The sequence below is a fragment of the Epargyreus clarus genome, unplaced genomic scaffold (genome assembly GCF_041222505.1).
Source record: "Epargyreus clarus isolate Ecla_fem2 unplaced genomic scaffold, WU_Ecla_fem_2.2 ptg000017l, whole genome shotgun sequence".
Taxonomy (NCBI): Eukaryota; Metazoa; Arthropoda; class Insecta; order Lepidoptera; family Hesperiidae; genus Epargyreus; species Epargyreus clarus.
The window spans coordinates 5,802,071-5,815,551 of record NW_027332225.1 but is presented as its reverse complement, the minus strand read 5'-3'; the positions used below and the strand labels follow the sequence as shown (position 1 = coordinate 5,815,551).

Here is a 13,481-nt window from a genome sequence, read left to right as displayed (position 1 = left end):
CACGAATAATTTGTATAATTGAAGAAAAATACAAATATATTTTGATAACCTAAAGTAATCATGTTTAAAAATATTTAAAATAAGCATTCCTCATTGAAATATTAAATATGGCGGAATACTGTCAATGTCAAGTTTTCAAAACTGTCGATGTCGGTCAGGGAAACTATGTGTACCCCACACATAGGTTACTATATTGTATACTCTTTGGATGTCGGTAATTTTGTATTTCGCTATTTTTGTCGTAAAGTTATTGTTACCTTAATACTTTACAACCTGGCTTTTGTTTTGGGTATCCCGTCATTATTTCTGAACTTTATTAATTATTTATAATAATTATAACAAAACCACCTTTTAAATAGTATCTGGTTTTATAGATGAAAGTGACATGTCAAATTAAAAAAGAAGAAGTTGTCAATTTGATATGTGTAAAAGTGGATATATACATATTATAATTTCAATTCTGAATATGTTTCTGCTCTGTGCTGCTTACGATCTTGGACTAATTATACCTTACTTGTTTTATGGACTCTTGTGATTTTCGTGCGATCGTTGTGGATTGTGTTGACAAGGATTCAATATCATCAGGTAAAATATACATCATTTAGTTGTATTAATCGTGAAATAATCTTTAATAATTTTAAACTAGAGAAGCTAATCTTTTTACATTTCTCTTTTTTTAGATAATTACAATAGCAATAAAAGGACATTCTTGGGATGACAAAATAATCAGTTATTATTGCAACTGCATCGCTGGGCAACGAACCGTACTCGTAGGTAGCTGCGCTCACATTATGACCATTGTTTGGTGTTTGGGCTGAGCTCGTCACAAGATATTACAGAACCTGCTACATCATTGGATGAAAATATTGATAAGGGAAGATATTGAAAATGAATAAATAATGTATCTAAGTGAAGAATAAATAAAATATTATCTAAATGTGTACTTAAAATTGTTTTATTTACACACTTAAATGTTTTAACTAAAATAAATTGGTATAGAAGTATGTTACATATTTTGGTATGTTTGTTGTAAGTCAAGATTTATGAAAGTAAATATAATTAATGTTTATCATATATAGGTAAGTAAGTTAAAATAGAATGACAGATGACATTATTACGGTAATCACTACCGCCATGATGTTTTTCCACTGTTGTGTTGCAAGTTCAAGTGAAAATTATTGTTTTTAAACAGTTAAACGAACATAATTTGAAGGAAATTAACCCATATGAATTGTTCCTTGCATGTTTTCTTAGTTTTTAGTATAGTGTACAAAAGGTGGCCGGGAGCCCATACATTTTGAAACATCTCCTTTGTGTGACTAGCATTTCCAGTGGCAAAAAGCCAAGAATACTTTCTAAATTATTTTGTAATATGGAACGTGTTTTTTGATTTTTTCAACGCGACATACTTCACTCTGTCTACAACTGCTTAGTTTATTTCATACTATTTTGCCATGACATCTTTTTATCAGACCCCCATATGAGTCGGTTCTCCTTACCTCTACACTCCATAATTACACAAGATAGATATCCCAACCAATACTCAGCAACAGAATTTAACTTAATTTTGCCCTACATCCTCATGATCTGTTACTTTGTCAAAGTAATCGATAAAATTAAATTATTTTTTAAATTGTAAAACTTTCAATGTTAAAAATCAAAGGCACCTTTAATAACGAATAACGGTCTGCAATTAGTTATTACTAACTTACTGGTTAAGAAGAGGTATCTGTACAGTATAATAAAAGAATAAATCACCAATCCATATAGGATTTTAAAGCAGTCCAATGTTTGCAATGCATTCACAAATTTACTGTCTTGAGGTCGACTCAACGCTGTCTGGAGCGGTATCGGTCAGCAGTGGTTTAGGCGATGATGCTCTGGAGTCTGAGGGTCCTGGCATTATAAGGTCGACGGGGCCTTCGTCGAGCAGGTCGGCGGCGGAGCACTGTGTAGGCGAGTCCCCGTCGCCGGCGCAGTCCTATGCAACCGCCAGGGCCTTCTGCAAGCGAACGCGTGCGCGGTTCACGCGCTCTTCTTGACGCCTAACGTCTTCTTTCGTGATAGTCACCGCTGCGATCAAAGGTTGCTCGGGATTTAGAAACACACCGGGATTTTCAAGAATTGTCTGCTTCGATCCGATCTGACCTGAAAATAACGTGTGCATATAATATATCTGGAATCCTCAAGTGCAGGTACCTACCTAAACCAGTTTCTTTTTTATTTATATAGCAAATAGTACGAACGTAGCAATATCTCAATCAAACAAAACTTTTCAACGTATAGGTACACGTCAGCTCAGGGGATTTGGTAGTCGAATTAATGAACTTGGGTCATAGCAGTAAACTTGGTCTACTTGATGGAGCGAGTATTAAATTTGCTTTGTATGGTGTTTTGCCATGGAAATATAGTTTCACATGGCCTAGGACTTCGCTATAATAACTATTTCGTATAGATACGAAAAATAATTTACTATCACACCGGAATGAATTAACTTTACCTGTTATCGGCTGTGAAGAAACATGAAGAGCAGTAGCCAAAGATTGTATGGTTGTTGCATCAGAATTGTATGGTCCCAAAGGCTTAATGTATTTTGGTAAAGAAGTTGTACCAATGACACCATTGGCATCACACGCTGTCAATCCCTGTTGGAATTAAAAAAAAATAGTTGTTCAAGTTGCATCGCATATTCATATAAAAATAATTTTAACAACCATTATTTTAGTATCCTTTCATATTTACATGCATTACAAGATAGTGACAACGACCAAACTAAGTACAGTAATTAATCCAGTTTAAAAAGTACAGGATTAGAACCCCTTGTTTAGTCCATTGAACTGTTACATTTTTTTGGCCTAACCTTGCGTTTTTTAGAGGACGCAATTTTATTTTTTTTAAGTGTAGGGGGGTCAGTGTAAGGCTAAAACCAAGTTTGTGGGGTCGCCACCCTTGTCCCACGGCCGCCATCTTGAAAATAGGGGTTGAAATGGTTTTTACGATATATCTCTTAAACTATTTATCAGATAAAAAACAATTATAAGCATTCTTCGTTGCAAATTAAATTCTCTACAACTTTGGTCCAGTAACTTTTTGTCGTAGAACTATAAATAAAAAAGTTATAAGCGAAAATGTTAAGAAATTCGAGAAAAGAAATTATATTTTTCGATATAACTTTTTTTTGGATCATTTTACGAAAAAATGATATAAGACAATTTTTGTAGCTGACCCCCCCTACACTTCAGAAAAATAAAATTGCGTACTCTAAAAAACGCAACCCCAAATGTAACTTTTCAATGGACAATTGTTCTACCTTCATTATTATGTTGCCTAAAAGATAACATACCTCCAGTCGTTTTTCCCAGAACAACTGTTTTGGTTTTTCCTGTGTACCGTGTTTAAGATCTGTCTTAACTTTGCTTTCCTGAGTTTTGTACACAGTAACTGGTTGTTTGAAAATTGACGCAGTTTGGCGTATCGGCGGAACCAATGACGCATCTGAGCGGATGCCTCTGTATCAAAAGTAATTTATATTTGTCAGTATTTTTATCTCTGATTTTTATTATATTTATCATCTATCTAAAACCATTATATCTTCAAATGTTAAGTTTTAAAAATATATGTTTTTATTTATATCTAAGGACTACAAAAAACTGTACTTATATTTTTACCAAATTTTATAAAAACAAAGTGAATTAACTGAACCTTACCTCCAGTGAATTATACAAAACAAAAAAAAAAAAACAAGTAACACCACAAAATCCATGCTATGAATAATCATGCTATATGTATTATTAAAATTAATGATATTAATGGTAGATTTAATACTTAAATTTTTATTTTAATAGACAAATTGCAATCACAGGTGGCTTTAAAATATTAACATCCTGAATATCGAAATATCAATTCCATTCGATTTTCATAACAGTGTGGAACCTTTGTCTATATGAATAAAAATTAAGTACATAGAAAATAGATGGTGCTTATGAAAAGTTGTTTTAACAAGGAGCTTTATTGACATATTCTAAATTCAGACAGTCTTAAACAATTTTGATTATACAGATAGTAATCATCTTAATTCAAAATTTTGTAAAAATGGTAATAAAAGAAAAACATGATTAAATTGCAAAGTACATAAATGGTAATGAAAAATGTAATTTTTTGGAAAAAGTCAAATGAAGCTTTCAGCAGTCCAACAGCTTGCATATAAACAAAAGCACTGTGAAATAAAAGCTCTTAATGTGGTCAAGGACTACTTTTATTTGATACAATAGAAGTAATTCATATCAAACTAAAGCTGTGAGTATGTCCAGTCATCTGTCCAAGCTACACTTATATGCAGCAACATTGACTATGCTTTATAATGGTCACACAATCAAGTTAATTGTCACATTTGTATGATATTCCAGACTTGTTCTGATTTGTAATTGATCCATATAAAAAACACTTAATTTTACATAGAATTTTACATAATTATTTAGATATTGGTTGTATTCTGTATCATTATTATTGTATATATCTGAACTTACATATAGAGAATTATGTTTGAGTATATCTATTTATAAAATATTAGATTGTATTATTATCTTGATTATGTATGACCATCATTAGCAAACTAGTTTAAGAAAATTACTAAGTAAGACATAATCACTGTTTAAATACAATTTAGTGCGACATCAAAACTAAAAAGGCACACTGACTATGAAGCTCTATCCAGCACTATAGATATATAATGTAACACAAAGCACAGGACTGCACTAATGATCACAACACAAGTGAGAGAAGTTATGACACCAATATGGGAACCTGTAATCAAATTGAGCTCGAGCTTTCTTGGCCTTGCACAGGAGCATTGTGTTTATCTGACCCTGTTGATAGTCAAAACACGACAGGTCCATACTATCACCGAGATAACGAACTAGCTCGGGTTTACTGCGAAACTTTTTACCTGTTGGGCTATAGAAAATTCATTATACCGAAGACCGGTCGGCTGAGCGCAGCTGGTGCTGTTAGTCTCGCCTGTTAACCATTGTTTAGTGATGGATGTGTAATGTGTGATTAAATATTTAATTGGGATATTTACATCCATTATTTCCGTGACATACTTCCACCAAACAATTTGACTAAAAGTGAGTAACATCAGGTTTTTAAAGCAATTTCGCAGATTTTCACTTGTTAAACTTTACCTTTAATATAAATAAGAGTTTTATATACAATGAAACTATTAATACGAATTGAGTAGATGTCATTTCTGTTTATGTTGTTTTAAAAACAAATAGAATTTACAGTTTTGATAAATATTTTATATTCTTAAGTTATGTGAATAGAAACAATATAATGATGTTTAAGTTATTTTTAAATAATTTTAATCCAATTACAACGCTATTAACTTTCTGTACCTGTAATAGTAAACATCGATCTTGCCTGCCGAGAGACCAGTCTTTCTTATGATCTCCTCTCTCTGCCAGCCTTTAGGCAAAGCTGGACACTCAGACCTCTTTTTTTCTATAGATATATTCATTTTACAAACTTGTGAGAAATCGTAGTGTTGATATAATATCGTGTTATATGTTAATTAGTTAGTAGTTAGGACTAAATAGCGCTACAGCTACTTGAACAAAAACAGAATAAACAGAATCGCCATGACAAATATACAGTCATAGACATCAGACAAAGAATGACAGATACGCAGGTGCAAATAATTTACAGGACATAATAATACGACAGATAGACTTCAAAATAATGCCATAGATTACAAATACTGAATGATTATTTCGTTATATTCTTTTCAAAGGTAAATGGTGTGTATTTCGGTGATCATACATATTTACACCACCAGTGGTAAAACACTTGTTTAATAAATATTTATTTTGTATGACTAAATAAAAAAATGTTCCTTTATGATTAATTAAAAACGATAACATATTTCTGATACAACATCTATATACACGTTTCGAGAACACGAAATCGAGAAGCGAGTAACGGTTTACAAAGCAAATACCTGGAAAACTATGAGAGTTTGTACTAAAATCAAAGTTGATATTTTGATTGAGACCATTGTATGACCAAAATTAACTGGATATGCTGTATATATGTAACAAATATTAATTTATTAATGAAATTCCACACCACAATAAGACCTTAGAGTAACCATAGACTATACTACAATGTGTCATTCTGTGGCCATAAATATGTAAGTTATGTGTGACTATGAAATGCCAGTCTGTCAAAAAGTCAAACTGCATTGCAAGCGAGCAAACTAGCTAGAAGTTTGAGTGTACTTACATAGGTAGTGATTGTGTTTATAATATTTTAAGTAAATGGAACTTGTCGTTTTTCATGAGAGAGTTACGTTCGGTACTGCGTCCTGTGTAGAATTTTACAAAGTACGTATTCCTTAATCTGTGTATTTTAATATAGAGTGTGTGTAATCCTTGTCAACTTATTTAGTCGCTACTTTCACTTTTAAATCGGGCCATAATTTTGTTTTAATAAGTGTTATTTGTAATATCACATAAAACTTAATTGAAACCGCTCCTTTTTAATTAAGTTTTACCTATTTTAGGGTTGAAATACTTGTAGAAGTGAGAGTTTGATATTTCTATTTTTAGTCATAACCAAATTGCTGTAATTGGCGGTAATTACTGATAATACATAAACTGGCAACAATTAAAGTAAATAACAATATTGTCACATTAATCTTTCAATTTTATTGCATCCACCTCATTTTGGATTTTTCAAAAATACTTTTTTACCTTCCACAACTTGTTTTACTGTTGTAAAATGTCATTTCGTCTATTATGTTGACAAGGGGCACGTTTATATTAAACAGTAAGCCATGGTTTCACGGGTTATGCATTTACTTGCATAAGCCATTATTTATACATATGATTTTACCTAATTTGAAATCTGGCCCAAAAAGACACCTCATACTTATTATTTCTCCATAAACAACATCAAGCAGCACCATAGTAATAATTTTTGTTGAACATGGTTACCCTAATATTCTGAAAAACATACAAAATGTCATAAAACTTGTGCTGAAGTCAAGTGGATCTGTTGTCTTTTAAGTCCAAAACTGGCCACAACATATATACAACATTAATTAAAATCATAGATGAAAATCTAGGTTTTGCTTTACAATAGACCATGAAAGCATTACAGCTGTGCTGAGATGTTTGTGCTTTTTAAATATAGAAGCTTATTAACTATGGGATATTTTACATTGTCCATGGCATTGCGATTGATTGATTGATTTTGATTGATTGATGTAAAATCTGAGTTTTGCATTTACATACTTTAGGATAGGGTAGTACTGTAGTATAATATTACTTCTCTTTTGACCCTTACTCTAAGACTATGACCACAAATTCCCCCAATCCTGTTAAAAAATTCTAATTATATGTCAGGTCCAAATGCATCTTTGAAACTTTGAAATGCAATACTCATCACTTACATCCCTAATGTTGCTATGGTAATGGTGTTAACAGACTGTATAAAGGTTAATTAAAATTAAATTAACACTATTTCTACACTAAATATATGTTTGTTATTGATATTTTATGTTTCTTACTCAATTCCTTACATAGGTCATTGTCATTATGGATAATATTTTGAATTAGTATAAACCAGGTTGTCCTTTTCCTTGTCACTTGTCTTCCTTATATGTTCCTTTTGTATAAAACATGGTATAAAATAGTCAAACTATACTGATTTGATGTGGCAGATACCACTGTGATACCAAGCATGATGCAGTGTTGGTATGTTGCTGGAAGGGTCTGGATCCTGGCTGTGTACATGTGATGACCATCTTAGTCAGGAGAGGCAACATATCTATGATTGGCTTCAGTTCCATATGGAAGTTGTGTATGCAACCTGTTCCCCTGAATTATATTAAAAAAAATTGATAAACACCCATAATGAGCAATTAAATTAAAATGAGAAAAGTATTTTAAATTTAAGATAATTTTTCTATGTAAAAAAGAATCGTAGGGCCAAAAAATACATTATTATTTTTTTATCGATTTAGGGCCCTATATTGTTCATAAATTCCACTTATTTAAATTTAAACTAAAATATTCATTCTGAAGTCTATCTTGCTTGCAATGCTACTTTTCTGAATTAAATTGAATTATATACTCCTACTACTGCCTTATAAACTACATTTACATTACATTATCGCTTAGTGCTATAAAATTGGAATAGGAGCGGTTTTAGTGCAACCATCATAATGTTATTTATTACATATAATATAGTAGAAGCACATGAGCATGCAGTCCTAATTTTAAGTAGCTACCGCCACCCATGGACATCTTCAATCACCCCAGACAAGACCAGATTCCCACCTCAGCTTGATCACTGATGCGTGGTTATCCCTGAGGATTAAACTGGAATGCCTTGGATAAGTCTTTCTCCCATATCTGCATCCTTGAAACCAGAACATAGTAACACTGTTATAAGGCAGAAATATATATTGCATTAGTGTGGCCGATGCCGCCGGAGCTGAACGACAGAGGGTTCTACCACCTTCAGTTACTGCAGCGTAATTGTGTCTAGGGTTGTGTTACAATATTTGCGTGGGAAAAATACGTCGCGTACATACGCGACGTATTACAGCGGCTGCTAATACTCTCAGGCGTCTGAATCAATTAGACCGTTGAATTATTTACGTTTGAACGAATGTCACCGATGGAAAGCCTTGAACTTGAAGCGACGCGTCATTCTTCAATATTTAGCGTATTATGTAGCGTGTTATATTTATTGCATTTTGATATTTTCATAGCTTTGTGTTGCGGTCTTACTTTAGATGGGGTTACAGTTAACTCAAAAAATTTCATGAAAGTGTTACGTTCGCTCCGTTGATTGTTGTAAAAAGGCATAGATTAGTAAAGATTGTTCACTCCTAACAAGAAAATGTAATCAGTTTTGTCAATTGAAATTGTCACTATCATCTATTTTCGTGTTTGAAAAATAGTAAAAAAAATACCTTTTAGAGCATTTACGAATGAAACGATGCACTTTTTCTTCGATTTCGTGTTTTTTTGCACAACTTAATTGCACATGTCGGCATTGTTTCGCGTAAATTACACAATGGCAGCCATTTACATGGCTGACACATTGTCAGCCGTTTAAGCCATTTAATGGCTTCCTTCAATTACAAGGCGGTGAGATAGATATCTATACTTATCTATGTTAAAAGGTCTGAACGTATACTTAGAACGCAATCTAGTGATATAATAATAATAATGAAGCCATCTTACATCAATTTTATTAAATCCTTTGATAGCGTCCTTCTATTGACAGAAGTGGGCAAAGAGATTTAGCGAAGATTAAGTACTACACATCTTTCACACATCGTAATAATATGCATAGCGCTTGTAATATTGCTATTTCTGTATTTACATCGGTCTGTTACATCCTAAAACCGTCGCCATTAATATGACAATGATCCAAGTTAAATTAAATTTTACATAATTTTTTTAATACACATACGAACCGTTCCATCAATGTTTTAAAAACTTATGTGAAGCACACATACGTTTGAAATGGTTATGTTTATGAGAACTATTATAAATTTTATTTTGTTCAGGCGACATGGCCAGGTGTCTAGTCAAAACCAAGACAACCTTCAGACAGCGCATTAACCATTATGTTCGTTTTCTAAAGCTATGTAAATAAGCATACATTCTTGCGGCACTGTATATTTGTCTCTTAATATAAAGTTGGCTAGCAAGTACAAAGTGTATTAAAAAAAGATATGATGGTGAAATCCTCTTTAGTTCGACTCCGACGGCACCACCGCCTCATCTAGTTTCTGCTTAAAAACAACATTGTTAAGCACTGCTGTGTTCTGGTTTACAGGGTGTGGTAAGGGTAGCGGTGCATCTGTAGCCTGAGGTCGGCAGAAATCTAATCTTATCCGAGGTAGATTTCAGATGTCCATGAGCGGCAGTAGTCACTTACCATGAAGTGGACAGCATTATGCTCTACTACTCCAATAATATATAAAAAACACAATAGCACAATATCTAAAACCAAAATCCTCAATGCGTCTTGTACTTCTTGACTAATACTACACTAATACATAAGGCATTTCAAGATTAATTTCATACAATTATTATATCATGTTCGTAAATCTGTCAACTCTTACTTTACACAAGATTACACGTTTACTTACTTACATATATAAGTACCATAACTACCTCAAATTACAAGTTCATTTGTTTAAAGCTGTTAAAGGTATTGTTGCCAAAGTTGATTGCCCCACTAAGAACTTTTTGTTGAGACTGCACGCGACACTTTATTTTTGCCTACATATTTACAGTTATGAAATAGGTTTATTTGATAACATTTACAGATGTTACTTTTTACGACTTTATAATATAATCTTTTCAAACATCGCCAAATGAAATGATGTGAGATTTAAGGAAATATCGAATGTCCAATAATAAGTGTTTATTTTTCTATATTTCTCTAACATAACGTTTATATTCTTCATTAAGTTAAAAGGAAATAGTACCAAGCTTAAATGCGTCATCACGGGCACTGTGTACACACCGATCAGTGCCTTTATGCCTTGTACCTAGTTAACATTTACTTGGGGAACACCTACTCAAATGACCTGTCCTAGATAATGTGAGTAAGAGACACGATGTTTTTATTGCCGTGACTTCATATTGATTGTTGTATTGTAAAGTTATAAAGACAATGTCTATCATTTATGTTCTAGTCACGTAACACCATAACGTCAAGACCTGACGTTATTATAACAAACGTTGTTCGCGGCAAAGCAAGCAAATAAATGCCAAGGTTTTTGAGGTGGTAAAAACGCGAACGTGCGGCATATAAACTAAAGAGCTCCGTTATTAAGTTTTGGGTTATCAGCGGCGAGGGAAGGTTGGGCTGCTTTTGTTGCTTCGGCTGAAATGTCAGGAGTGGCCCGTGACGTCACCTCGCGCTAAAATGGCGCGACATTTCGCGGTGCGCCCGCCACACCCTAACCCACCCTAATCTCTGTCATGGCAGGGTTGTCCAAATCGTCCCTCAAGGCACCCACTGAGGATCGACCTAATTCTTTTTATGTTCGACGTTAATCTGGCTTTACGAATAAATTGCTTGAGTTCTATTTATAGGTAGATGTTTTAGCGGTACCTATAAAAGACGATACTAGTACGTGTCACGTTGATTAATGATTTTTACCAAAATAAATGGGCAGCGATACTGCGGAACCCGTGAATCTATAGCTTCTGACATAAACGTGTTTTTTCTTTTAGAACCATTCATTAGAGACTTACTAATTTCCTGAATACGTAAAATGACATCGTAAAGGTCGCCATTTTATGAAAATAAATTGAATAATTAAATTATATTTTCTCGTTTTTACTCCCATCCTTTTTTATCATTTCAGTAGGTATCTACTTATTGGTATGTGATTGTAATTAGTTATAGTCATAATGCCCCGTATAATTAAATTTGGTTATTATTTTAAGTAATTATATTACTTATATTATGTTAATATTTCGATTAATGTATGAATAAATATTAAATATTTAATTTTTTTTACAGGTAAACAGAATGGCACTTATTTTTAGTGTGAAGATCTCTTCACGGTTTTGTTCGTAGCTTCAAGTAAGTATTCAAGCTTCAATACTTAACTACTCTCTGGTTATTACTATTAATATGTTTTAGGGATCCGTATGATCTTGAAATTTTTATAGAGTATGATATAATAGAGAATATTATAATGGCTAAGCGGCCATTAAAACCTTAGATACTTAAAGCAACATTAAAACGTATACGTACAATAAAACACTAAAAATAAAACATAAAATAACGTATGGAGGGGCGGTTCCCCATATGATGATTTGGTATTTTTATAGTGGTACAGAACCCTCCGTGTGCGTGTTCGATTCGCTCCTGGCCGATTTTATTTACATATTTTTAATGGCTAAAACGTATTTCCGCCCACTTCCCCATATCCAATTGATTTGCATTAAGTATTTATCAGACCACTGACCTGTTTAATAAATACCGGTCTGTGTATCAGACATTAACCGATCATTGTCAAAAATGTGGAAAAGATTTCGAAATTAAAGCATGTTTTAAAATATTTTTCATTGAACAAAATCTATCAACTTAAAATCATATTTTAATACTCTACATGTTATAAAAACCTTGGGAAGTGAATCAACGTACGACATGGCATACTTCCATAATCCCATTACGACAATGTAATTTACTAAATGTACTTTGTGTGGTATGCAAAAATATTGCGTGTGAAATGTCTCTGATATTAATTTATGAATTATTGGACGAATACTTCTTAGCTAAATGTATACTCGACTATCCTCTGCACATCTCTACCATCATGATGAATGGTCTCCTCGATTATGTATACTAATAAGTAACTAACGTCAAGTAGGAGAGAAATTGTTGATTAAGCTAGTGTGTGAAAAAACGTGGATATTAAATTATTAATCCAAATTTTCATTATAATGTAGATTTTGTAATCTAAGTTCATCCGGTATACATCCTTAGTAGAGTAATTCTAGGTGCAGGAATTTAATTATTGATAGATACCTGGGTTCAGTAATTTAATTATTAATAGGTATCAATTTTACTATTCATATATTTATTATACATCGTAACAGTATATGAAATATAGATCTCTGATTAATTAACCTACATAAAGCGTCCTTTAGACTTAAGTCTTAATTTCTTAAATGTGTCGACAGACATTCTTATGCCTTTTTTACTACATCTCATAACACAATATAAAATAGAAGCGTATATGTACGTAAGTAGCAACCGTAGAACAATTATGCTAATCGTTTATCCGGTGCTAATAATTCATAAATACGTGTCGAGTAATTAACAATACATTAATTATTTGAATGCTTATAATTACAAAGTATAATCAACGCTTACATAACTGTAAAAAAATATACCTATTAGGTACTATTTTAATCAAGGTCCGCGCGTATTACGTAAACAGAATTTTTAAGTAATTATTAACTGCTTGTCAGATAAAGTAAGCCACCTACTCTCTCATATGCTTTCGTCCACATTAAGTTTAGAACAAAATTTTGCTGAGATGTTCACTATCCAGATTCCCCCGGTAGTCTCGGTATTCACTATCCAAGTTCTCAAAAGAAGCAAATCAAAGACCCTCCCCCCTTGAAGCTTACGTATTATTTAAATTACTTTAATAGATACTCAACATAATTTAAATATTTGAAGCCAACCCATTGGTTACTTTTTGAATTTTGTGAATACAAACATTGAATCATTATACTATTTAAAAAGGATTATAACATTTCGTTAAGTCGCCATGCTATAGAAATCGCAAATCGTATATCAAATGGGGGATTAATGGATGATTCGACGGTATCCCATCAGCCTATCGCTTAAACGAGGTGCGTTCCGGCCATATCAGTATGTGACTTCACAGACGCATAGCCGCGCCTAACTCAATCAAGTAGCAG

General features: G+C 32.8%; 2 protein-coding genes across 3 annotated transcripts in view; one reads left to right on the top strand and one right to left on the bottom strand.

The window, feature by feature from the left end:
* Nucleotides 1–1,316: 1,316 nt before the first annotated feature.
* On the bottom strand, nt 1,317–5,639 carry MBD-like (methyl-CpG-binding domain protein 2). 2 transcript variants are annotated; one of them, XM_073082100.1, is made up of 5 exons: nt 5,397–5,639; nt 4,804–4,953; nt 3,344–3,509; nt 2,501–2,645; nt 1,317–2,148 (listed from the first exon to the last, which is right to left on the bottom strand). In XM_073082100.1, the coding sequence occupies exons 1-5, from the start codon at nt 5,516–5,518 to the stop codon at nt 1,982–1,984; spliced, it is 750 nt and encodes a 249-aa protein (XP_072938201.1). In that variant the 5' UTR covers nt 5,519–5,639; the 3' UTR covers nt 1,317–1,981. The 2 variants fall into 2 exon arrangements, with proteins under 2 accessions (XP_072938201.1, XP_072938203.1); XM_073082102.1 differs by lacking the exon at nt 4,804–4,953 and having other exon boundaries at nt 5,397–5,638.
* A 564-nt stretch (nt 5,640–6,203) lies between these two features.
* The window catches only part of ATP8B (ATPase phospholipid transporting 8B), a 64,073-nt gene continuing 56,795 nt past the window's right edge, over nt 6,204–13,481 (top strand). Inside the window, exons 1-2 of the mRNA XM_073082098.1 lie at nt 6,204–6,383; nt 11,563–11,625. The gene's annotated coding sequence lies outside the window, so the exon portion shown is untranslated. The remainder of the gene's footprint in view (nt 6,384–11,562; nt 11,626–13,481) is intronic.

Coding starts and splice junctions, on each gene's coding strand:
- MBD-like (XM_073082100.1), bottom strand. CDS start 5,518: ATGAATATATCTATAGAAAAAAAGAGGTCTGAGTGTCCAGCTTTGCCT. Junction 4,954..5,396: donor ATCGATGTTTACTATTACAG/GTACAGAAAGTT, acceptor AATTTTCTATAG/CCCAACAGGTAAAAAGTTTC. Junction 2,149..2,500: donor TTCTTCACAGCCGATAACAG/GTAAAGTTAATT, acceptor CGTTATTTTCAG/GTCAGATCGGATCGAAGCAG.